Source organism: Zalophus californianus, chromosome 17, assembly GCF_009762305.2.
Source record: "Zalophus californianus isolate mZalCal1 chromosome 17, mZalCal1.pri.v2, whole genome shotgun sequence".
Taxonomy (NCBI): domain Eukaryota; kingdom Metazoa; phylum Chordata; class Mammalia; order Carnivora; family Otariidae; genus Zalophus; species Zalophus californianus.
The window spans coordinates 58474904-58501022 of record NC_045611.1 but is presented as its reverse complement, the minus strand read 5'-3'; the positions used below and the strand labels follow the sequence as shown (position 1 = coordinate 58501022).

At 42.7% G+C, this 26119-nt stretch overlaps 1 protein-coding gene across 4 annotated transcripts; it reads left to right on the top strand.

Moving 5' to 3' along the window:
• Positions 1 to 1421: 1421 nt before the first annotated feature.
• Positions 1422 to 22521, top strand: ZIM2 (zinc finger imprinted 2). Of its 4 annotated transcripts, XM_027617512.1 has the most exons (7): positions 1422 to 1455; positions 4085 to 4585; positions 6871 to 6971; positions 9687 to 9813; positions 12612 to 12704; positions 15194 to 15288; positions 21636 to 21739. In XM_027617512.1, exons 2-7 carry the CDS (start codon positions 4207 to 4209, stop codon positions 21645 to 21647), a joined length of 807 nt encoding a protein of 268 aa, XP_027473313.1. In that variant the 5' UTR covers positions 1422 to 1455; positions 4085 to 4206; the 3' UTR covers positions 21648 to 21739. The 4 variants fall into 4 exon arrangements, with proteins under 4 accessions (XP_027473313.1, XP_027473312.1, XP_027473314.1 ...); XM_027617511.1 differs by lacking the exon at positions 15194 to 15288 and having other exon boundaries at positions 21636 to 22521; XM_027617513.1 differs by lacking the exons at positions 15194 to 15288; positions 21636 to 21739 and adding an exon at positions 20385 to 20593.
• The last annotated feature ends 3598 nt before the right edge of the window (positions 22522 to 26119 follow it).

Sequence of the window (26119 nt, the reverse complement as noted above, 5' to 3'; positions counted from 1 at the left end):
TTTCGGCTCAGATCATGATCTTGGAGTTGTGAGATCAAGCCCTATATGGGGCTCCATGCTGGGCAAGGACCCTGCTTGGGAGTCTCTCTCTCCCTCTCCCCCTCCTCTCTCTCTCTCTCTCTCCTTCTCTTAAAAATAAAATAAAATAAAACTAAAAAAAGACACATATGTGTTTTGCTTCAGCAATTCTGTGTCAGGGATTTATCTCACCTGTAGATTTACATGCCAGCACAATTGTTGAGGGTCAAGGGTATGCGCTCAATACTCGTTGCAATGGAAAAGGACTGAAAATAACTCGACCACATTGCAGTCAGGAACTAGTTAAATAAGTGAGGTCACAACCATAGAAGATCATCCACACAGCTGTTCAAAAACTGAGCAAACTCTGTTTGTACTGATATGGAAATCTCTCCAAGATATACCGGTAAGGAAAAAGAAACCAGAGCATGGAACAGTGTGTAAAGTGTGCCACCTTTTGTCTAAAAATGGGAGCACGTAAGAATACGAATATTTACACAGACCTAAAATTATGTCTTATATTTATACAAATATATAATTATGTACAATAGTGAAACTATGGGGCGCCTGGGTGGCTCAGTTTGTTAAGCGACTGCCTTCAACTCAGGTCATGATCCTGGAGTCCTGGGATTGAGTCCCGCATCGGGCTCCCTGCTCAGCGGGGAGTCTGCTTCTCCCTCTGACCCTCTTCCCTCTTGTGCTCTCTATCTCTCATTCTCTCTCTCTCAAATAAATAAATAAAATCTTTAAAAAAAAAATAGTGAAACTATGTATTATAACAATATATAATTATATATTTCCATTACATATTATATTGCATGTGTAAATATTGTATTATATTTAATTTTTATGTATTTATAAACATATTAATTTTATATTTAATAAAATTCGTTTATATTGGAGATATATACGCATGTATGGGAACATATATGTATAAAATACATATCAATAATGATCACACACATATGTGCGTATACTATGCATGCGCGTATGCGTACTATATATGTACGTACACATACACAAGCATGAAGAAGCCGTGGAAGGACACAAACTAATTGCAGTGCTTACCATGTGGATTATGGGCATAAAAGATTGGTGGGTGGGGCACACACTGTGGAAGACTTTTCACTGCATACTGTTTATTTGAACGAGAATAATGTGAATTTGAATGAGAAAATGCTCTCAGCGAACGCGAGCATTTTGGGGAGGAAGGCCACCCTGGCACCAGGCCCTTCCTCCCTCTCTGCCCCCCTCCCCGTCCAGCCGCGGCCTCGAGCGCCCCCAGTGGAACCAGCGAGGAGGGGCCCGGATTGCGACGCGCGGGCTCCAGCAGCCCCGCAGAACGCACGCGCAGACGCAGCACGGCACATGCGCCGTGGCTTGGGCGCGAAGGCCGGGCGTGAGCGGTTCAGTCAGGCGAGGCGCTCGGCGGGCGCGGTGAGCGGGGGCGGGCGCGGTGAGCGGGGGCGGGCGCGCGGGCGTGGGGGCGGGCGCGCGAGCGGCGCGCGGGCATTCCGGGGCCGAACGTGGTCGGAAGAGAGGTGAGGGCGAGGGGCGGTACACCTGAGGGCGCGAGAAGCCCAGGGCGGCGCGGGCCTCCCCGAGGGGCGACGCCATGGCGGGCTCGAGGCTGCGACGCGCGGTAGCCCGGCAGCTGTGCCGGCGGTGGGGGGTTAGGGAGGCGCCTTCGTGTGGAGGCGACGGGAGGGAGTGGCCCTCTAGGGAAGGGGCCCGGGTCGGACGTGGGGTCTGCGGACACCGGGAGCTGAGGATCACCGGTGCGCGGGAGTGGCCTCCCCCTCCTCAATTGCTCGGCCTCCGTTGCCTGTCCTAGGCCTCAGGCCCGCTCCTGCCCGGGCCGCCGGCCTCGGCCCCGCCCCCAGGCCAGGCCCCGCCCCTCCTGGCCCCGGAGTGTCCGACACCCCCAGGCCCCTCCTGAGCCTAAGCCCCACCCCTACCTGCCCCAGGCCCCGCCCCTCCTGGCCCCGGAGTCTCCGACACCCCCAGGCCCCCCCTGAGCCCAAGCCCCACCCCTACCTGCCCCAGGCCCCGCCCCTCCTGGCCCCGGAGTCTCCGACACCCCCAGGCCCCCCCTGAGCCTAAGCCCCACCCCTACCTGCCCCAGGCCCCGCCCCTCCTGGCCCCGGAGTCTCCGACACCCCCAGGCCCCCCCTGAGCCTAAGCCCCACCCCTACCTGCCCCAGGCCCCGCCCCTCCTGGCCCCGGAGTGTCCGACACCCCCAGGCCCCTCCTGAGCCTAAGCCCCACCCCTACCTGCCCCAGGCTCCGCCCCTCCTGGCCCCGGAGTCTCCAACACCCCCAGGCCCCTCCTGAGCCTAAGCCCCACCCCTACCTGCCCCAGGCGTTGGCCCCAGGCCCCGCCCCTCCCGCCCCAGACCCACCGTTATCCCAGGTCCCGCCCTGAGCTTCAGCCCCGCCCCCAGGCCCCACCCTCAGCCCCACCCACCAAGGCTCCTGCTCCGACTTCTCCCCGCGCCGGCCCCTGGGCCCCGCCTCCGCCCCGCCCCTCTGCGCTGCTCCTGCCCCTCCTCTCTCGGTCCTCCCCACTGCCTCAGTTCCACCGCTGCTGTCAGTCTCTCCTCCCTGCCCCGGCCCCTCCGGTCCGCTCTTCCTCTTGATCTTGCCCCATTCCCCCTTCAGCTCTGCCCCCGCTCTTTGCCTTACCTTGTTTTGCTCCGTACCTCTTGCCTTGGCACCACTCTTCCCATTGTCCCCTTCAGCCCCTGCTTCCTCCTTCCACCATCACCTCTGCCCACCCAGGATGAAATGAAATGTTTAAATACAGCAATAATAAAATGTAATCGCATATTTAACTTCTTTCTGGATCGACAGTGATAGATTGCACGTTAATATACTAAAATTCTACAAAGACCAAAGAGAAGGTGTGGCGTGGCTAGAATTTTTTTAATCAAGTAGGACAAGGAATATCCTTCATTTATATATAGTCTTTACCAATCAGCAACAGAAACACCCTACTGGAAAGGAGACAAAAGATAGGTGCAATTTATAAAGGGCCAATAAGTCTGAAAAAAAAAATAGTAAGCTTTATTACTAATTTAAGGAAATGCAAAATTAAAGAATAAGAAATATATTTTTCATCTGTTTAATTGGCAACAGATTTTGAGAAATAATATACTTGCTGGGCAGACTAGTTACATAATTTGCAGGGCCTAATGCAAAATGAAATATGAAGCCCCTTCTTTAAAATATGAAAAATCTCAAGATAGCAACAGCAGAGCATTAAACTAAACTTGAGGCCTTTCTGAGCGTGGAGCCTTGTATGACTGCACTGGTTGCATGCCCATGAAGCTGGCCCTATTGACTTGCAAGATGGCTATGTAATCTTATATGTTGAGATGGGAAGAGGAAATTAGTGGAAGCTTTGTATGAATGTACTATTCTACCATGGTTCTTTCTCCTCTCAAACACTTACTATTGTCTGATTCTTTTCAATTAGAATGTTCTGGAGGGTGTGTAGTGATAGCTCATTATGGTTTTAATTCCTGTTTCTCTGATAACTAATGCAGTTGAGCCCCATTTCATGTCTGTCGGCCGTTTAGCTCTGTTTTGTGCAATACCGGCTCAAATCTTCTAAGTATTTGCTGTTGTTTATATCCCTTTTTCTTACTGATTTGTATGAGTTCTTTAAATATTTTGCATAAGAATCTAGTTCTTTGTAGGATGTATGTGTTATAAGGCTCTTTCCTTATTCTGTATAGTATAAAGTCACCTTAATTCATTTATTTTTTGAAGTGAAATTCTTCTGTGGTTCATCAAAGTAATTCAGTTCATTGTGTTTGGGGTTCAAGTCTCTTTTCCCTTCAGTGCCATTTCTGAAATATTTCAAGCCTGTGCCTGTGCATTTTCCAGATCTGGCGATGGGGCTAAAGTAGCATCTTATCTGGAGATGTGCAAATTTCTGTGAATGTGTATTTAGGCATTTGTGTGAAATGAAGTAAATCCTTTTGCTTCAAATCTCCTCCACCCCATTGTCCAGTGCTAACTGTGCAGGCCATTTGTAAGTCTCTCTACATAATTTCTACAGGTCCTGGGTTTCTGTCTTTTTTTCATACGATACAACTCCGCCTACCATCTTCCACAAAATATGTTCTGAAGCAGCCTCCCTTTTAAAGTATCTCCATCCTGTGAAGGGCCAAGCTGGTAAAGATGCTGCACATGACAGATGTTCTGGATATCTTGAAGAATCCCCCGCTCTTCCGTCTACATGATCAAGAAAAGAATCCAGAAACCATCCCCATAAGAAATCCAGGGGCTCTGAAAGTTTCTCATCAAAAGTTTAGGGATTTTCGATATCTTTCAGTGACCGGGCCTCATCAAGCTGTGAGCCAAATCCAGGAGCTCTGCTGGCAATGGCTGCAGCCGGAGACCCACACCAAGGAGCAGATGATGGAGCAACTGGTGCTGGAACAGTTTCTGAACACCCTACCAGAGGAGGTTCGGACCTGGGTGAGGTCAAAAAACCCTAAGAACAGCAAGGAGGCAGGAACGCTGGTGGCCAGTTTGATCCAAGCATGTGAGGAGAAAGGTGAGAGAGAAAGGAAGCAACTAACCATTTCCGTTTACTGAACATCCTCTGTATGCCTGGCATGCAATAGGAGATGTCAAATGAATAAATGAAAGAATAAATTTTATAATCCAGTCTAATCTGCCTCATATGAGATGGACAAAATTTTGGGTTTGGCTTTCGCTTTTAATATTTACTATTTCTCTGAGAGTACCCCTTCTCTCCAGCTTTGTTCTTCCCTGCTCCGTTTCTTATCTCACCTAAACTTTAGTATCAACACAAAACAAGAAAACACACAGGAGGTTATAAAGTGTGGGAGCTACGAGGCCTGGAAGTTTAACCTTTACCAAAATTTGGTCTCTTGGAAACTCAAGTTACCAGATTGGAACTAAGGGTATTTTAATAATGAAAGAAGAAAGCCATTTACTTCTCATCGTCCTTTGAATAAAAGTGATACTAAAAACAAAGTATTGTTTAGGGGTATTTATATACATGTATATATATATATAGAGAGAGAGGGGTAGACAGAGGCAGGCAAGGGGAAAAAAAGTATGAATATAAGACCACAGTTATCTCTGGAGAGAAGGCTGGGGGTGGACAGGAAAAAGCACATGGGTAGATAAAAGTTACTGGGAATGTTCTAGATTGGGGGTTGGGTAGTGAATTCACAGGCATTAATTATACTTAAGCATGTAAATGAATAAATTTAAACAAGGTCATGCATGGTTTAATACTGAGACCATGAATTAAGGATTATGATTAATCCAATTATGTGTACCTGCATTTCTTAAAAGGATTTTGAAGATGATAATAGTGAACATGTTGAATACTTTTTTTTTTAAAGATTTTATTTATTTGACACAGAGAGAGCACAGCAGGGGGGAGCAGTAGGCAGAGCCAGAAGGAGAGGGAGAAGCAGGGTCCCTGGTGAGCAAGGAGCCCGATGCAGGACTCGATCCCAGGACCCTGGGATTGTGACCTGAGCCAAAGGCAGATGCTTAGCTGACAGCCACCCAGGTGCCCCATGTTGAATACTTTCAATGTACTATATTCTAGGTGTTTTATATATACGAATTTATTTAGTTCTCTTAATAGCTCTTAAAATAGGTGTTACCCTTATTCTGTAGATGAGGAGACAGAGGCATACAGAGGTTGAGTAACTTGCCCATGACCCCACAATTCGTCAGGATTCAGACCTGGGCAGCTGGCTCCAGCATCTGTACTTTATAATCATGGTGTTATACTGCCTCAGGTGGACATAGAGGGTATTGTCCCAGAGGTTAAAAACTTAGCCAGGGGCACCTAGGTGGCTCGGTCTTTAAGCGTTCGCCTTCAGTCATGGTCCCAGAGTCCTGGGATCGAGCCCCGCATCGGGCTCCGCGGGAAGCCTCCTTCTCCCTCTCCCACTCCCCCTGCTTGTGTTCCCTCTCTTGTTGTGTCTCTCTGTGTCAAATAAATAAATATCTTTAAAAAAATAAAAATAAAAACTTGGCCAAAGGCCCAGAGCTATTGATGGAGCTGGAATTCAGGGGAAAGGAAAGAGAGCTCCCTAGGACATGAGAAAGAAACAACAGATGAATAAAGGGTGCACTTGGGAAGAGACTACAGGCAGGGAAGGCCTTCAAGGTTCTGGTTACTGTAGGGAACGTGGCCATCTTCTAGATCGGTGAATGAAAAAGATTTAGGAAAATCTTTAAGAGCTGCCACTTTTTAAAATGCTTGTATCCTTTATATATGTAATGTTTAATCCTTATAAGATCACTTAGAAGTATTGGGCGCCTGGGTGGCTCAGTTGGTTGGGCGACTGCCTTTGGCTTGGGTCATGGTCCTGGAGTCCTGGGATTAAGTCCTGCGTTGGGCTCCCTGCTCGGCGGGGCGTCTGCTTCTCTCTCTGACCCTCCCCTCTCTCGTGCTCTCTGTCTCGCATTCTCTCTCTCAAATAAATACATAAATTAAAAAAAGTATAAGTATTATTTCCATTTTGCAGTTGAGAAACTGAGGTTTCCTCGTGATTAGGAGTGGACAGTGAGGTTGGGAACCACTGATAAAGAAGGAATTTCCACTTTATTTGGAAGGCAGTAGGGAGTCATTGAAGGGTTTAAAGCTGGGAAATGCCCAGAGCTCTTTTTTGCAACTTGCTTTACTGAGAAGAGAAAAGATGTCTATGGTTTTTCTCTTACAGGAAGTCCAGGACTGCTGCTGTCTTCCATGGCAGGAAGGATGGTATTGGGTGGCGAGCCACTCTCTGTGTCTCTGGGTACTGCCAGACTGGACTCAGTTCCATGGTCATTCCTTCTCTCTTCTAGGTTGCCCTCCTCAGGACTTTGTCATTGCAGAAGAGAGGAACACCAACAAACTCCAAAGGGACACAGAGATGTCTGACAATCCCTCATCTGCCGGATCCCAGGTAGGTGACACTTTCTTCTGATTTTGTTCTCCAATATGGGGATCTCACTTTCCTGATTTCTAGACCTTCCCTATTTAATTAAATCACATTCTCATTTCCTTTAAGTCTTTATATAAATATCACCTAACTGAGCCTTTCCCTGGCTATCTTATTTAAATTTTTTTTTCTGACTTGGGGGGCCTGGGTGGCTCAGTCATTTGAGCTGCTGACTCTTAGCTTCAGCTCAGGTCATGATCTCAGGGTCGTGGGATTGAGGCCCACGTCAGGCTCCGCGCTCAGTGCAGAGTCTGCTTGTCCCTCTCCCTCTGCTGCTCCCCTGCTTAATGTGCGCGCGCTCGCTCGCTCTCTCAAATAAAATCTTAAAAAAATTTTTTTCTAACTCTTTATATCCTCTTTCCCTGCTTCATTTTTCTCTGTTGGACTAATCACCATCCCACATACTACACGTTTAACATTTTTCTGCTTTTTCTATCTCTTGAATTAATTGTTTTGTTTGTTTTTTTAGTATTCCATTTTATGCCCAGTGTTGGCTCATTTAAAACAACTCTTATGTGGTTTGCACTGTTATGCTCCTTTTTGTGTGTGAAGTAAATGGCAGCTATTATAGGGACATGATACTGTTGTGAGGTTTTATTTTTTTTTCAAAAATGTTCTCCTTAATGTTCTTGTTAAATCATTTCTTTAAAGATTTATTTATTTACTTTAGAGTGGGGGAAGGGCAGAGAAAGAGGGAGAGAGAATCCTGAGCAGACTCCATGCTGATCATGGAGCTTGATTTCTGATTTTAAAACTCCAGTAATAGTACTAAATCTATAAATTTTTTGGTGTTGGCAGTTAATATGAATTTTGAATAAAATAATAAAAAAATCCATAATAAAAACCAAATAAACTCCTCAGTAGGAGCTGGGCAGCCAGTGTATGACTTCTACTTTAAATCAGTTGTTCATAGATCTGCATAATGTTTTCCTGAAAACACAAAAGATGTATATTAATAAAATGTGTATCATATTCTTATGTAGTCTTCTAATATCTACTTTTTAAATTCAACCTTAGGGGTACCTGGGTAGCACAGTTGGTTGAGCGTACAACTCTTGGTTTTGGCTCGGGTCATGATCTGGGGGTTGTGGGGTTAAGTCCTGTGTTGGGCTCTGCGCTCAGTGTGGGGTCTGCTTAGGTTTCTTTCTGCCCCTCCCCCACCGGGCACATGTGCACGCACATGCACTCACATGCTCTCTCTCTCAAATAAATAAATCTTTAATTAATTGATTGACTCAACCTTAGGTTATCAAGACTGTTGTAACTGTAGTTAATTGGTTTGCATTGCTGCAATATTATTCCATTGTGTGACTATTACCGTAATATATTTCTCTCTTTTACTCTAAACAGACATGTGGATTGTTTCTAGGTTTTGGATGTTACAAACAGCACTGCTAAGAATATAAATGTCAAGGGGTGCCTGGCTGGCGTAGTCAGTTAAGCATCTGACTCTTGATTTCGGCTCAGGTTATGATCTTGGGGTCGTGAGATCAAGCCCCACGTCAGCCTCCATGCTGGATGTGGAGCCTGCTTAAGATTCTCTCACCCTGTCCCTCTGCCCCTCCCCCTATTTCACGCATTTGTGCACGCTTTCTTTCTCTGGCTCGCTAAAAAAAAAAAAGAATATAAATGTCTCCAAGTACACATGATCAGATATACCTAGGAATATAATTTCTGGGTCCAAAGTGGTTTACCAATTTACATTTCCCCTAGCATCTAATAAGAGGTCTCATGGGTCCACATTCTAGACAACATTTGGTATTGTCAGACTTACTAATTTTTGTCAGTTGAATGAGTGTAAATGGTACTGTGTCATTTTGCTTTGCATTTGTCTGTTTATTAATAAGATTGAATATCTCTTTATGAGCTCTTTGGGTTTTACAGATGAGTCACTGAGGCTTAACCTACCCACATTCACAAAGATTGTAAGAACCAGAGCCAGGACTTAAACCTAACTCTGATTCCTGAGGCTGAGGTATACTGCTTAGCTTTTAATTATGCACATTCATTATTTCTTTATAAAGTGGCTTAAAAGGATCTTTTTTTTAAAAGATTTTATTTATTTGTCAGAGAGAGAGAGTGTGAGTGCACAAGCAGGGAGTGCAGCAGGCAGAAGGAGAAGGAGGCTCCCTGCTGAGCAAGGGCCTGATGCGGGTCTCGACCTCAGGACCCTGGGATCACAACTTGAGCCAAAGGTAGATGCCTAACCAACTGAGCCACCTAGGGAATCCCTTAAAAGGATCTTTTGCCTTCAATCCAAATTTGTAGTAATTAGCAGCAGGCACTATCTCAGACATATTCCCCCTTCTTCCATACTACAAGACAAAGGTACATTACTAGGTCCCTATACCCTCTGGATTAGAACACTTGGATTAGAAACTTTCTGCCAGGGGCACCTGGGTGGCTCAGTCAGTCAAATGTCTGCCTTCAGCTCAGGTCATGATCCCAGGGTCCTAGGATCAAGCCCAGCTTCAGGCTACCTGCTCGGCAGGGAGCCTGCTTCTCCCTCTGCCCCTCCCCCGCTTGTGTTTTCTCTCTGTCAAATAAATCTTTGAAAAAAAAAAAAAGCTTTCTGCCAGTCTGAATGCTTTATGTTCAGTCCTCTCTCATCAGGCTCCTTCCCCCTCTTTGGGATAATTTCTGGATTTTGACCATTTGGAAGTGTTTCTGGTATTTTAGGAGTTGGTGACTTTCAAGGATGTGGTTGTGGACTTCAGTCCGGAGGAATTAACCTATCTTAGTGCTGCTCAGAGGAACCTCTACCGGGAGGTGATGCTGGAAAATTACAGGAATCTGGTCTCCTTAGGTAAGGCTGCCTTCTCCATGGAACTTGGTTTCCGCCCACCAGGGCAGTGGTTCTCAACTCTTTTCTGTCCTCACATCAGGAACATCAGTAATAGTGGTTCACCATGGCAGTGAATTTCAACTCAGATCAAAGATAGTATTTTAATATCAAATTCACTGTTACTCACAATAGGGCCAACATTGAGTACTTAATATGTGTCAGGCATTAGTCTAAGCACTGTACATGTCTTAATTCCTTTAATCCTTACACTAGTCCTGTGAGGGAGAGGTATATTTCCTGTTATTTTTATTATTATTGCCATTTTACAGATGAGGAAACAGAGCCATGGGAAAGTTAAATTATCTAAAACCACATGGCTACAAAGTGGCAGGTTGAGATTTGACCCTTCGTGGTTCAGCTGCAGAATCTGCTCCCTTAAATTAAATGGCTGTACTGTCCGATGGGGGTGGGGTTCATCAGGTCTTGGCACAGTAGAAGGCTGGCAGTGAGGTTTTTTGAATGTGTGAAGGAATTGATGAAAACTTCAGGCGCTCCAAAGGCTTCTACTAGACTTAAAGTTTAAGAGTAAGAGATTGCCAGTCTCTCTTCATATCCAGAGGCAAGATTGTTTACCTCTCCCCACAAGCTAAATATTTTTAGTACCAGTGCCAGGGTCTTCATTTCAGTGGCTTTTTGGGGGTCTGAGGTCTGAAACACACAATCAAACCAAACACCATTCCAATGGCAATAAGCTGGCGCTATTGTCCTTGTGAAGTCAGAGACCTGTGTGAGGAGATGGAAGTGCCTTACCTCACAAGAGTGTGTGATATGAGGGATGCCTGGGTGGTATAGTTGGTTAAGGGTCGGACTCTAGTTTTGGCTCAGGTCATGATCTCAGGGTCCTGGGATCTGTACTCAGCATGGAGTCTGCTTGAGATTCTCTCTCCTTCTCCCTCTGCCCCTCCTGCTCATGCATGTGCACTCTCTCTCAAATAAATAAATAAATATTAAAAAGAAGAGTGTGTAATTTGAACTGTGACTTCTGTTGTTTACAAAGAAGGCAAAAAGGAGTGCCTTTTCCAATATGACTCTTCCCTCAGTTACCACATTTATGACTTAAAATAGAGGGAGTAAGTCAGTTTTACCTTTTTAGCCCTCATGCAGTAACCTGGAGGCATTTCTGTCTTCTTGTGAGGCCTTGGCTTCTTGTATCCCTGAAGGTTTTGGGTTAATAGAGATTTTACATATCACCCAGGACATTGTCTTCCCAAGTGTGGAATAAATACAGTGGATTATAGAGAAGGTTATTTTAGGTAGTACCTCTTGTTGGCCTTCCATTTAGTAAAGAGAGAGCAGACCTCAGGCCCTGAGTCTTACGGAACCAAAACTAGGTAGCACTCAATAACATTAATTTTGGTTGGATCTATTGCTGTATTATCTTTGGGGCTTTTTTTCTTTTTTTGCAAATGACTGTGGTTTCTGTTTTTAAGGTTGATATAAAGCTTCCATTTAAATAAGTGTATTTAAGTGAAAAAGAGAGATGATCTAAAGAAGTGTATTAAATGCTAAATATTACAACAGGTGGCACATAGATAGGGCCAGAATGTGAAGGTCATTAATAAATTTGTCAGTGAAATTGTCAGTATGGCGGGTTCTGGAATAGGCATTGGTGTTACAAAATTGATGAGGATTCCTGTTTTCATGGATGTTACTAATTCTAGTGGGGTGAGACAGACAGTATGGAAATAATGAGGTAGTGTCTTAGTTCGTTTGGTCTGTTATAACGATATCCCAGAATGGGTAGTTTCTAAACAACAGACATTTATTTCTCATAGTTCTGGAGTCTGCAAGTCTAAGATCAGGGTGCCAGCACAGTCATCTGAGGGCTCTCTTCTAGGTCACAGGCTTCCTGTTGTCTCCTCACTGGGTCAGAAGGGCTAGGGAATCTCATTGAAGCCTTTTTTTAATAAGGGCACTAATCCCATTCATGAGGGCTCCACCCTATGACCTAAGCACCTCTCCAAGGCCTACTTTCTAATAACACTACAGTGGGTTTTAGGATTTTAACATATGAATTTTGGGGGGGTACAAACATTCAGACCACGGCAGGTGGCCTGCAAAAGACTGAAGTTTGGGAAACACAGAACTAGGGGAGGGAGAAGGAGCAGTTTAAGACAAAGGGAATGAAGGTATCATGAGGAAAAGAACTTGTTGAGCAGCTATGACATCAGATCCCCCCAAGCTGAAGTAGAGAGCCCAGCACAGTGTTCTCAAGCCCCCTCTTCAATTTTTACTCCAGAGCACAGTTTTTCAACCTTGGCACAGTTGACGTTTGGGCCAGATCATTCCTTGCTGTGGAGGAATGTCCTGGGCATTACAGGATGTTTAGTGACCTGGCCTCTATGTACTAGACATCAATAGCCTTTCCTCTCCCTGAACTTGTGACAACCAAAAATGTCTCCGTTTGGGCCATAATCATTAGAAACAGGCTTCATGGGGCTCCTGGGTGGTTCAGTCATTAAGCGTCTGCCTTTGGCTCAGGTCATGATCCCAGGGTCCTGGGACCGAGCCCCGCATCGGGCTCCCTGCTCGGCGGGAAGCCTGCTTCTCCCTCTCCCACTCCCCCTGCTTGTGTTCCTGTTCTTGCTCTCTCTCTCTCTGTCAAATAAATAAAATCTTAAAAAAAAAACCCCAGGCTTCACTTTTATTTTGTGTGAATTTGCATCTTCCTTATTATCTCTGAGTCTTTAGAGCCTAGGCTGGGAGTTGCTGTGGGTGCAAGGTAGAACCCCCAAGTTATGAGTCTCCTTCTTCAACAGGGTACCAGTTCTCTAAACCCGACATTATCTCACAGCTGGAAGAGGAAGAGTCACGTGTGAGGGAGGAAGACAGCAATACAGAGATATGTCAAGGTAAGTAGTGAGGGGGAGGCCCATGGAGACTGGAATTATGGGAAGACAATCCCCCCAGTCAGTCGGGATGGGGGCTGGGAGCTGTTGTTCTGAGAGCATCCCTCAAAGTCCACTCAGGCCAGGGAAATAGAGGGCTGGTAGATGTTCTCATCTCAGGGCTCACAAGGTTTCAACACTTAGTGTGCACTTAGTTCTTTCATCTGCTCTTCCTGTAGTCAGAGCGACTCTCTTGCCTGGTGCCAGGAAGGCCCGTTTCCCTTTTCTCTAGTGTTCCAAACCCTGTACTTATTCGTGCCTTTCCCCTTGCAGCTAGAAAGCCTTGGTCTTTCCTCTTTAATTGAGACAAGATAAAACCTTGGCCTTGATACCACTCTCTTTCCACTTGCGTCGCATTTTCCCTCATGGCAGCTCTTCAGACTTGATGACACCCAAAGGCTCCCTTTCCCTTCCCTCTTTAACCCCCACAATCTGGTTTCCATCCCCTACTTCTGCCAACACACACACACACACACACACACACACACACACACACAGTCTCGCTGTATCTCTCTCTGTCTTTCCCTCTCCCTCTGTTTTACAGCCCCCCAAATGTCCCTACCAACATCCTTATGGCTCAAGGACAAGAACCTTCTAAACTTAACGTTCTTCAAACTCTCTGGCTACAATATGGTAACATTTGTCATCTTTATGAAATCCTCTCCTTCTCTGAACTGGGTCACTATGTGTATCAGCCAGGATCATTGTTGCCCTTCAGCTTCTGTTAACAGAAAACCACACCCAAACTGGTATAAGCCATAAGGGGATTGTATTAGCTTACAGTACTGCTCATCTGGGTTTCAGGGATAGCTGGATTCAGGGGCTCAGTGATGTTATCAAGGGCCTACTTTCATTTTTTTTTTTTCACTCTGCCAGCAAATCCTGGGTGTGCTTTCTTGTTCCAGTCCGGGGGTGGGGTTGGTGGGGGGAGAGAGCAAGCAAGCAGGTGTGTCCAAGAAGCATTCTCAAGAGTGAGGACGCTTCTTTCTTAGAAGCCCTTGACACACCTCTCCTCATTTTTCAGTGTTCCATTTGGGTCATATCCCATTCCTGAACCAGTAGCTATGCCCAGTCTAGTGGTAATACAGCTTTCCCTGTGTAGGCAGAGAAGATGTCCAAACAAAATTCAAGGACCTACCAAGGGGATTCCTCTACCTGCCTCTGTGTTGCCTTCAGTGTCTCCTTTACATTCACTCCTTGACTCATTCAGTCATTCCACAGATATGTATTGAGCCTTTGTTCTAGGTTCTGTGGCTACAGTAATGATCAAGTCAGACAAAATCCCTTCCTTTATAGTCCTTGCATTCTAATGGTGGTGATAGTTGATACACAGACAAATAATGGAGTCTGAGTGTAAAGCAGACAGTGACAAATGGGAAGCGACTTAAGACAGATAGTGAGACGGAGGAGGAGCACATAGAAATCTTGTGGAAGAGTGTTGCAGGCAGAGGGAATAGCAAATAGGCCGCAAGTTTGGAATGAGCTTGGGTGTTCCAGAAAAAGGAAGAAAAGCAATATGGTCTGAGTAAACTGGAGGGGGATAGGAGTTAACATTGAGAAGATAGACATAGGCCAACTCACATAGGAATATGTTAAGGAATGTGGATTTCATTACAAGTGAGATGTGAAAAAGGTACTAGAGGGTTTTGAGCCCAGGGAATGAGGTAGTATTATTGACTCCTTAGAACTGTGCTGTCTGATATGGCAGCCACTAGACACACATAGTTGAATTTACATGAATTAAAATTGCATAAATTTAAAGTCAGTCACACCAGCAACATTTCAAGTGTTCTTTACCTACATGTGGCTAGTGGCCATGTATCAGACAGCAAAAACTATATGTCATTTACCTCATTGCAGGGCATTCCACTGGGCAGCAGTGTCTAGAAAGATCCCTCTGGCTGTTCTATGGAAAGTGGGCTTTAGGAAGACCAGCAGAGAAACCAGTTGGGAGCTTGGTATTATAGGCTAAAGCTGATGGAGGTTGGTGCTGTGATTGTGGAGTACAGGTTTGAGGTATTCTCTGTGAGGAGAACGGGCAGAACAGCTGTCTCTTAGTCCTCTATGTGAGTCTTCTCTTCAAAGACCATTTCCTAGAAGATCTAATCCATTGTGGGTCCAGTTTTCCCTTTCCTGATGATTTCCTAATCTGTATTCTGGCTCTACTATTTAATCTGTACTTTGCTCACCCAGCCTGCTATCTGCCAGGATGCGACTGTTGTCTTCATCCTTGTCTCTTGTCAGTTTCTTTGCCACACAGAGAGTTGCCTTTGTAAAGCACAAACTTTTGACTACTACTACTCTCAAAAGAAAATCCAAACTTTTAGCAAAACATTCAAATCCCTCCTAATCTGCATAAGATCTGTTGTTATTTTTGGTCCATTTCTTACGTTTCTACTATAATGATGTGTCTCTGTGAGGAAAGAATAGAGGAACTTTTACATTTCTTTTAGATGGGGAGAAAAGACCTAAAACCAAAAATCTAACTCCAGAGCAAAGCCTGCCTATGGAAAAGTCATCCTTGGGGGCAGGAATGGAGGATCTGATGGTAGGTAACTTCTGCAGTGTCTATGTAGGAGAATCTTCTCCTGATGATCCATCAGATTTGTACCAGGTCAACCAGGAGAAACCTTTGAGTCCGGTAACAATGACTGAGCCCAAGACCCCCACTCAAGAAAGAAGCCATGACAGTGATGATTTTGAGAGGAGCTCATACCTTACTAAACAGTTGGAAGGGCCTCCAGGAAAGGATCCCCAGGAATGTGCTACTCCTGGAATTTGCACCCGTCCCCAGTCAGTGGATGATGAGCCTTTCCTCCAAGAGAACAGATGTGGATTTTGTGAAAGAACTTTTATTTCCCAGACAGCTCGTGAGAAACATGAGCAGATCCATACTGGGAAGAAACCCTTTGAATGTAAACGATGTGGAAAAGCCTTCTACCTCATGCCACACCTCACCAGACATCAGAGGACTCATTCTGGTGAGAAGTCCTCTGGATGCAATGAAGGTGGAAAATCTTTCATCCAGCGTGCAAATATCTGTGGCCGTGTAAGAATTCATAGTCAGGAAGACTACTATGAATGTTTCCAGTGTGGCAGAGCCTTTATCCAGGATGTGCATCTTTTTCAACATCTGAAAGCCCACGAGGCAGCAAAAGCCCTTCCACCTGGGTTGCCCCGCGTTAAGACGTATTTAATTCGATATCAGCGGAAACATGACTATGTTGGAGAGAGAGCCTGTCAGTGTTGTGACTGTGGCAAAGCCTTCAGTCGGAGTTCACATCTTATTCAACACTATCGAATTCATGCTCAAGAGAGGCCTTACCAGTGTCAGCTGTGTGGGAAGTGTTTCAGCCGACCCTCATACCTCACTCAACATTATCAACTCCATTCTCAAGAGAAACCTGATGAGTGCAATTATTACTAAAAACCTCCAGAGGACATTCTCAACATCTTTGGCTCCATCCTGGAGAGAGACCCTCTGAGTGCTCTGAATGTGAGAATACCTTCCTCCAGCTCTCACAACTTAATAACTTGAAAACTCATCATGATGTGATAAAAAAAATGGCCAATGGTTGCAAGGGTATAGAAAAATCTTTTTGCAAAAGAAGATTCAGCACATGTGTCTGTAGTCACACAGGTGAAAATCCTTAGAATATTTTTGTTGCATAGGAAAGAAGTTAATAGATTTTGCCTTTCTTTTGGTGGTATCCATGGAATGGAAAACTTTCATTTTGACACCCTGACAAAAATTTTGTGACTGCCGGTTGGACTCCAGACAGGCAATCTGTTCCCAGGTTTTTCTAGGAGTGTTTACATATAGTATCTTCACGTGGGATGTGTCAACACAGAGCGTGGTAGAAAGATTTTCAAGGTGTGCTTATATTGATTCATCCACAAGGCTGATATAATTGGTAATGCATTTACATCGTACCTCATAATTTACAAAACATTGTCATGTATATTATTTTATTTGATCTTTTAAGGAATGCTGCAGTGTACCTAGTGAGCATATTATTCTATTCTTACAGGCAAAGCAAACTTGAAACTCCCAAGTTGTCAGTTGATCTGACCTAGGTTGTAAGTGATGAAGTAGGAAATGAACCCAGGTTTTGTTTTATTTTGAGATTTCGTGAGATATTTATTTCATATCTTGATGTTTGACTCTGGTTTTCTTTATTCCTGCCACTTCCTCTCTGAAGAAAAGGTGCGGTGGTCTACTGCCTTCAGCCATCTTCCTCTGTAGTAGTCCCAATACTGTTTCATGTGAAGTTCAGAAAGTTTTCTTAGGGTGAAGTATGATAGCCACTTCTCTCGAGATTTAGGATTAGAGGATGACTTTCTGAGACTAATTCAGGGAAGTGTATTTTTGCTAAACACTTTCTTGTAAGTGTTCTTGTAGATCGTAAAACTACTCAAGAAGAATTTTTTTGTAGTTTCCTGTGGATGTCTGAGGGATTGGGGTTTCTTATTTCCCTTTTCCTTCCTTTAAAAAAAATCCTGTTTGAGAACTTTCTTGGGCTGTGGCATCATTAGCACAGCCAACTTCACCTAAAATCCTAATTTTATGCAGAACACACTTCGCTCTTTAAAGGTATGAGCCCAGAGTTGCATAAAAATCTCTTGAATACCATAATGCTATAATGTTAAAAGCTCTCCATCACTGCCTTGACTGGTGGTCAAATACAAAGACACAAGCTAACCAGTTGGACCTGGAGTCCCAGAACCTGATTCCTTGCCTGGTAGGGTGAGTTGTTGCTGTTGTTATTCACTGCCCTGCTTTTTCTCATCAGCCCTTTTTGAGGTTGATGTACAATGCATGGCCCAGAGTCATGAAATTAAAAGCAAACATGACTCGTCAGAAGCTGATGAGCCAAACGAATGTTAGCCGCACAACCTCTCTTCATTTTCAAAGTTCTTGATGAAATAGCCCTCCTTGGCAGGCCCTATTTTTTCATGACAGTTTACTCTTCAACCCACTGTAAATTGGTTTCTGATCCTGCCACCACTCCCACAAAGGAACAGGATGTCATTGCATCTTATTGATGGTGATATTGATTAGTCTTGATGCCTTGATTTAAAGTGCTGTCCACTGGGTTGTTCTTTAAAGTTACTATTTATTTCTCTTTTGTAATTAATAAATATCTTACAGGAGAAATTTTGAGACTATGCAAGTACAGATCTTCCTTGACTTATGATGAGGTTTTGTCCTGATAAACCTATTGTAAATTGAAAATATTGTAAGCTGAAAGTGCATTTAATATTCCTCACCTACTGAACATCAGAGCTTAGCATATTCTACCTTAAAAGTGCTCAGAATACTTACACTTGCCTACAGTTGGGCAAAATTATCTAATACAAAGCCTGTTTTATAATTGTGTTGAATATCTCATGTAATTTATTGAATACTGTACTGAAAGTGAAAAACAGAATGACTATATGGGTACCTAAGGGTTCTAAGTGTATTGGTTGTTTTATCTTGTGATTGCAAGGCTGATAGGGAGCTGGGGCTCGCTACCACTCGCTGCCACTTCCCAGTATTATGAGAGAGTTTTGTACCATATATCATTAGCTGGGGAAAAGATAAAAATTCAAAATTTGAAGTACAGTTTCTACTGAATGCATTTGCTTTTGTAAAGTCATTGTAAAGTCAAAATATCATAAGTTGAACCATCAGAAGTTGGGAACCATCTATCCAATTTCTCCTCAAACTTTCACCCACTAAGTTTTAGCATCTTGCAAATAGATCTTGCCTACAGCCATTGTGACTCTGTGGTATTGTAATGGCGAATTTCTATTTCCCGCATTCTTTCTACATTTAGTAATTAGATTTCTCCTGTGAGGAAGTTACCCACCCTATTTATTTATTCAGTAATTTATTTATATCGGTATGAATTCATGGATATTTATTTTATTCTATGGGCTGTAATTAAATACTATATATTTTGTTCACATTCTTCCAGTTTTGGCCATTGGGAACCCTTTCAGGTTGGCTCCTGGGCCTTCTTAACAAGCTGCCAACCTTTTCTGAACACTTTTAACTTGCCACACCCTCCGTAATTTCTCTCCCTTCCCCTCCAGGAATACCCTGTATGACTTTTTGATGGATTCTGCCTCCCATCTTGTGAAATCAGCTTCTTTCCCCAGGGCCTTCGGTTTACTCAGGCACCTGTCAATCTCAGTCATTTCATTTCTCCCCTCGCCATTTTTGCTAAATCTACATTGTGATTCACTTAATACATTTTTTCAATTGTCTTCTCTCTGTTTTTTAAATTTTAATACATCTTTATTTTTTAAAAGATTTTATTTATTTATTTGAGAGAGAGCATGAGCCAGGGGGAGAGGCAAAGGGAAAGGAAGAAGCAGGCTCTCTGCCAAGCAAGAAGCCTGACGCGGGGCTCAATCCCAGGACCCTGGGATCATGACCTGAGCTGAAGGCAGACGCTTAACGACTGAGCCACACAGGCGCCCCTTAATTACATCTACTTTAGAAGGAAAATTTTAAATCACCTCAAACAAAGGCTTTTATCCGGGGCCATAATCAGATTTCCCTGATAGCTGCTAAGATGCCTTTTTACAGTTAGCTCATTTGAATCCAGATTCAAACATGGTCTACACATTGCATTTGGTTGTCTGATCTCTTGAGTCTTAATCTAAAGCAGTCTCCTCTTACTTTTTTTAATGCCTTGTGTGACCCCAAGGATAATGTAGAGATATACCTCCCTCCTCTCCCCACCCAATTCCTAATATATCTAACAGTTTTAGTACTCTTATATTCTGGTTTAATTTTTAATTTGAAGGCATTACTTTTAAAACTTTATTTACATTGTGGTAAAAAGCCCCACATAACATAATATTTGCCATCTCAAACATTTTTAAGTTGTGCAGTTCAGTAGTATTAATTACACTCACATTATTGTTCAGCAGATCCCCAGGACTTTATCATCTTGCAAAACCAAAACTCTATACCCATTAAGTAGTAACTTCATATTTCTCCCTTTCCCCAGCCCTGGTGACCATCATTCTATCACCCTTTTCTCTGTTAAAGCTTTGTGTGGTTATGCAAATAATACTGGCAGAAACTGTGCCATTGTCCTGTGTGATGTTCCCCATTCTAAATCTGTCTGCTTCCTGTGGTGTCTTAAGCTTGTTCCTCTCTCTGTATTTTCTGTAAATAGAATAGTATATCAGAGACTTAGATTCATCTTCAACTTCTTTGGCAAGAATACCTTTTAGGTAGTTTTGTGTGCTTTACCAGCATGATATGGTGTTGGCTTTTCCCAGGAGTCCAGCCTTTTAAAATCACCCTCCAAGCCACTGCCCCAGTCACAGACGATGAGGTTTCCAAGCGTTCACCATCTTTGGATTATACATAGACCAGCTGCTTTAGTTCCTTCTTCATTACCTCTTCTAGATTTCTCTACATTCCTCCATCACTCCAGTTTGGTCTTCAGACACTTGAATTAAGAGGTGGTGGAGACTTCTTGAGGGGTCTGGGTGTGGGCCATTTGTTGAGAATTCTGGGCCAGGGCTTCAGACTTCTTGAGAAGCCTTAACTAGAGAAAGTCAAGGAGCACTACTTGACTAATTTTGTTGTGATGCTTCTTTCATGCCAAAACTGGAATTGGTGACAACATGGGATAGTTGACTTTGCCTGTCACCCCTGAACTGTTTGGAACATACGGAAGACGTACAAGCCACTGCCTCCATATTTTACAAACTTGACCTGACCGAGATGCTACATACCTCAGCCTGTTATTTTGGCTTTCAGCTTGCTGTCCTAGTCGGCTCCCAAGGATAATGCTTCTGCTGCTTCCCTGCTTTTCCCACCGAATTCCTAACAACTGCTCTTTTATTCAGGTTAAATTTTTTTAAATTTAGAAATACTCATGTTTTAAGCATTTTTTTGTGATTATGCTGATAATATATATTCTTTGAAGATTAGAAGATAACATGTTTTTCTTTGAATATTTGTATTACCCTCTCCCAGATACACTTGCTGCTAAAAGGGATATAAAATTGTCCAGATATTTTTCCTTTGCATAGATCTATATAGATTTTTATATAAAAATAATTTTATGAAATGGAATTGTACCATTGGCACTGTTTTGAAGGGTGTAATTTTTATTCTAATATATCATGAGTATCTTTCCATATCCATATTTATGTCCCTAACTTTTGTTTTTCAGGACTACCTAGTACTTGGTTACATAGATGTGTCCTGATTTATTTTCTAGCACTAGCTTTCTAAGGTCGTATACTGAGGTTGCTTTTAATTTATCTTTTATTTGTACATGAGGCTGCTATCATTACACTTCCCTGTTACTTCTTAGGCCTTAGCATTTCCCTTATCAATTTGCTCTAATGTCTTTGCATATAGTCATGTTTCCTAAGAGGAAATTCCCAGCAGCAGAATTTCTGGGCCAAGAGGTATGTGTATCTCAAAGGTTTTAGAAACCTTCCTGGCCTCATCCCAGCAAAGTCTAAAAGTTGTGATTTTTTTTCTAGGGAACAACTAAACTACTCAACTCTCTCCTACTTTTCTCCTTGAAGAATTTGCTCTATGAACCCATCTAATAACAGGACTGAAGTCAGAAAGAATCACAGGCAAAGTTTGTTAGAACCCTAATTTTAACACAGTTTTTTTAGGTTTACTTTTTTCACTAAACAAACAATAGTAAGCATATTAAGGAAAATTTTGGAAAGCAAAGAAGGCTAATAAATTTCCTAATAGTCCCAGAATCTCAACAAGTACAAGCCCAGGAATGTAGTTTTGTTTACAGGTAGAAGAGCTCTTGGCAGAGAAGGGAAAGTGTGGGCTTTGGAGCCAGGCTGACCTGAGGTCAAATCTTAGTCCCTTCTTGGAGCCTGACTGATTAAACTTTGTTTCCTCAGGAAATGGGATAACAGTGCTTCCCCCAGAACTGTCGAAAGGCTTGGAGCTCATCTGCATAAAAGAGCCTAACAGTGCCTGGTACATAGTACGCACTCAGTTACCTGTAGCTGCTATTATGGAATATTTTGTTTTCATGTATTTTTCATTTACTTTTTAAGACTTTCTTAGTGACAGCAAACTACAGAATTGTAAACCAGATTTTATCATACTTTAGTATTCTCTATACAAGCAAGTTTTTCAGTGTGTTAGGGTTTCTCATATACATTTTGCAAATTTGAAGTTCTTTTTCTCATTTTGTAATCACATTTTTAAATGACTAATTATATAAAGGTTTGATTAACTGAGCATAAAGCATTGTATTTATAGTTTTTTTAGGATAGATTTCCAAAAAGGGATATTATCAGATGAGATGTGGTATAAACATTTCTATGGCTCTTGAAAGATGCTGATGAATTTCTTTCTGGAGGGGCCATGCCATTTGTAGCAAAGGGAGGTCCAGGGTTATGAAACAGGTGACAAACCATCTTCCCTCCTGAGTCAATAACAGGTGTTGGGAATCACTTATGTTCTCTGGGTCCACTGCACTGGAAAAATCTTTCACAACACAGCATTCCGGGCAGACAAAACAAACTGAGCGAGGTTGGTACATACAAAGAAATGTCTTTGTCATGCCTGGTATAAATAAGCATTTGAACAACTTTACCAGCAATGGGTGGGTAGCTCATTTAAAACAGACCAACAAAAACGTTTGCCTATTTGATAAGCCAAAAAAGTGATTCTTTGCTAACTAATGAATTTTTCCATATATGCTTTTAAATTTCTTTGTGAACAATCTAGGCCCTTTGCCTATTTAGGTAGTGCGTCTTCGTGCCTTTTCATATTGATTTGCCCGAACTCACTTTCCTTTCTTTAAAAAATTTTTTTATTTAAATTCAATTTAGTTAACATACAGTATATTATAAGTTTCAGGGGTAGAACTTCGTGATTCATCAGTTGCATATAACACCCAGTGCTCATTCCATCAAGTGCCCTCCTTAATGCCCATCGCCCAGTTACCCCATCCCCCCGCCCACCTCGCCTCCTGCAACCCTCAGTTTGTTTCCTGTAGTTAAGTGTCTCTTGTGGTTTGCCTCCTTCTCTCTCTCATTTATCTTCCCTTCCCCTATGTTCATCTTTTTGTTTCTTAAATTCCACATATGAGTGAAATCATACAGTATTTGTCTTTCTCTGACTGACTTATTTCACTTAGCATAATACCCTCCAGTTCTATCTATGTTGTTGCAAATGGCAAGATTTCATTCTTTTTGATGGCTGAGTAACATTCCATTGTGTATATATATATATATACCACATCTTCTTTATCCATTATCTGTTGATGGGCATCTGGGCTCTTTCCATAGTTTTTAATGTATGCATTTCTGAAGGATTGTTTCTCATTTTAAAGTAAACAACTCCTATTTTATAGAAAGGTAGAGCTCTCTTCCCTTTGCCCCCACAATGCCCCATACACCATGAACACCATTTTCTTATCATTTAAAAATAATTACTAGATTCATGAAAGTGGTTGCCTCTGGGGAGTAGTGGGGAAAGGTCTAGTTTTCACAGTACCTCTGCCTTTTCACTTTTCTACCCATGTGACTATATTACCTATTATAAGGTGTTTATAGTTTTCATAGAGCTGTGATCATTCTGTACGTGCAATAGCGTAGATCTTATTTTTCCACCCAGTCTTATGCCCTACACCCTGCCGTCTCACCTCTTTGTCTGTTAGCACCTTGTTAAGAGCTGCGCCAAGAGTTTTCCATGTCCGGCTCTCCTCTGTTGTTTGAATGTTTGACTTGTTCTGATTTTTCATAGTTGTAAATGACACTGCAGTGAGCATGTTGGTGCTTAAATGTTTTTCCAAATTGAGGATCCTTGCCCTTAGATAGGTTTTGCCAAACGGGAGTCTCTGGGCCAGGATGGGTGTGATCGTTTTAAGGTTCTTGAGACATACACCCAAGCTCCTTTGAAAACATTACACCAGTTTGCACTGCTGCCTGTAATGTGATGGCATGTGTTCCACACATCCTTGTTGGCGTTATGTATTAACAGCATTTTTCTCCTTTGCTAATTTAATAGGGGAAAGGGCATCTAATTTTAATTGAATTTATTTAGTTCTTAAGGAGGTTGAACATTTCCCTCTAAGTTTGTTAAGCAATTATATTTTTCCTCTCTTTGCAGGATCTTTGTGGCTTTAATACCTTTCTATCAATTTAAATAATCTCTATATAATAAATATATTAATTCTTTCTCTTCATTTTGGCCATGTTTTGCCCAAACTGGCATTTTCTTCGAATTATTTTTTGACAAGGTTTCAATTTTTATATAGTTCAATCCTTCTGTGTTCCAAGCCTACAAAACCTAAACTTCTCTAAACAGAGGATTTTCATTATTTTATTTTCAAATCTATTTTAACTACTCTTTAATTGACTTTGATGTATTGTGTGAAGTCATCAAAATTACCCATTCTTAATTGCTCCAACATCAATTATTAGTAAATGATTCAGTCATGTTACTGTATAGTGTAGGATCTATTATCTGGACCATCTACTTTGTTTCATTGACTTGTCCTATTTTATCTTAGATCTATAGTCTTCTTAATTTCTGTAGCCTTATATTTGAGTTTTCTATCATTGTACCTTTAAAAAGTGTATTTACGGGGCACCTGGGAGGCTCAGTCGTTAAGCATCTGCCTTCGGCTCAGGTCATGATCTCAGGGTCCTGGGATCGAGCCCTGCATCAGGCTCCCTGCTCCGCGAGAGGCCTGCTTCTCCCTCTCCCCCTGCTTGTGTTCCCTCTCAGTGTCTCTCTGCCAAATAAATAAATAAAATCTTTAAAAAAATAAAATAAAAAAATAAAGTGTATTTATATGTATGCATATTTGTATGAAAAATATATAATTGCTATTCTTCTGGATGAAAATTTATGTTTATTAATGTCTTTTGATGATTAGTGACATGAACTTATAAATAAATTAGAGAAAAAAAACATTGTTACATTTAATCTTAGCATCCAGGAACATATTGTCCTTTCAATCAAAGTTTATAGTTTACTTCTCATCAGGTCACAAGTTTTCCTTAGTCATTCCTACATACTGTTGCAGTTCTAGGTTTCCTTCTGTAGGGTTTTTCTTTTTTCTGTTAGAGTTCTCATAAAAAAAGCCAGCATTCCAGGAATGGGGTTACTTCAGTGTTGCCCCACAGCATGCATTCAAGCCAACCAAACCCCTGACTTCCAGAAGCAGTTGGGGGCCAGAGATGCTCCTGAAATACTGATGTAAGCTGGGGACCCTTTCTCCAGGAAATCAGAGAAGCCTAGCAGTGTGCATGGGTATGTGTGTGTGTACTCACACACATACTTAGGAATATGACCAATGTGGGTCAGCCATGCCCCCACCTTAGCTTCAAATCTCTCCTCCCACTGACACTTCCAGTTGGGAAGCTCTGGGTTCAGTGCTGGTGCCCAGGCCATCAGGTCTCCTACAGGTGGGGTCTTGAAGGAGGAAAGAAGTACAGGACCCACTGCCATGGCACCTGGCCCACTTCAGCCTCTCGGGTAAAATGTTAGGCTTGGAATAAAGAGAAGGGACCTGAGCTGCAAAGAATCTCCACTATGATGTGTACCTGAGGGAGCCAGGTGGGCAGGATCGGGGAAAGTCATGAAGAAGAAGGGAGATAATCCTCAACAAAAGACCTCCTGTTATGAGATCTTTGATTTTTCAAGAGATGCTGGAATGCTCAGTTTTTATGTGATGTCTCCCAATATTTTAATGGAGGCAACTCATTAAAAAAAAAAAAAACCCACTCAGGACCATAAAACATTTGTGGGCTATGTCTGGTCCATAGGTCCTATTTTGAGGCATCTGAATCACTATGGGCCAGATCCCCTGCTGCTTTCTAATCGTTATGCCTTGACTAGGCAGGGCTTTAGAGTGAATAGATTGACAGCACACAGAGGTCAGGTCTTAATCCCTGGAACTTTTAAATGTTACCTTATTTGGAAAAGGGGGCTTTTCAGATGTGATCAAGGAGTTTGAGATGAAGAGATTATCTGGGTGGGCCCTAAATGCCACTAACATATCCTTATAAGGAAGCAGAATGAGATCGAGATCTCTCTCTCACACACACACGATTTTAAGACTAGAATGATTCAGCCACAAAACAACAACACCAGCAGCTGAAGAGGCAAGGAAGGATCGTTCCCTGGAGCCTCCAGATTATGGCCTTGCTGACATCTTGATTTTGACCCAGTGATACTGATTTCAGGTTTCTGACCTCCAGAACTGTGAAAGATGAAATTTCTGTTTTAAGCCACCAGGTTTGTGGCAATTTGTTAAAGCAGTCACAGTTAACAATACATCTAGGAACATCTTAGAAATTCTGAGGCTCCATCCCAGACCTACTGAACCAGATTCTGGGAGTGGAGCCCAGCACCCTGTTTT

What these genes read in the sequence shown, in the direction of transcription:
- ZIM2 (XM_027617510.2), top strand. Translation starts at nt 4,207, where the DNA reads ATGCTGCACATGACAGATGTTCTGGATATCTTGAAGAATCCCCCGCTC. An exon ending in CCTCATCTGCCGGATCCCAG is followed by an intron (nt 6,972 to 9,686) that starts GTAGGTGACACT and finishes CTGGTATTTTAG; the next exon opens with GAGTTGGTGACTTTCAAGGA. An exon ending in CAATACAGAGATATGTCAAG is followed by an intron (nt 12,705 to 15,193) that starts GTAAGTAGTGAG and finishes CATTTCTTTTAG; the next exon opens with ATGGGGAGAAAAGACCTAAA.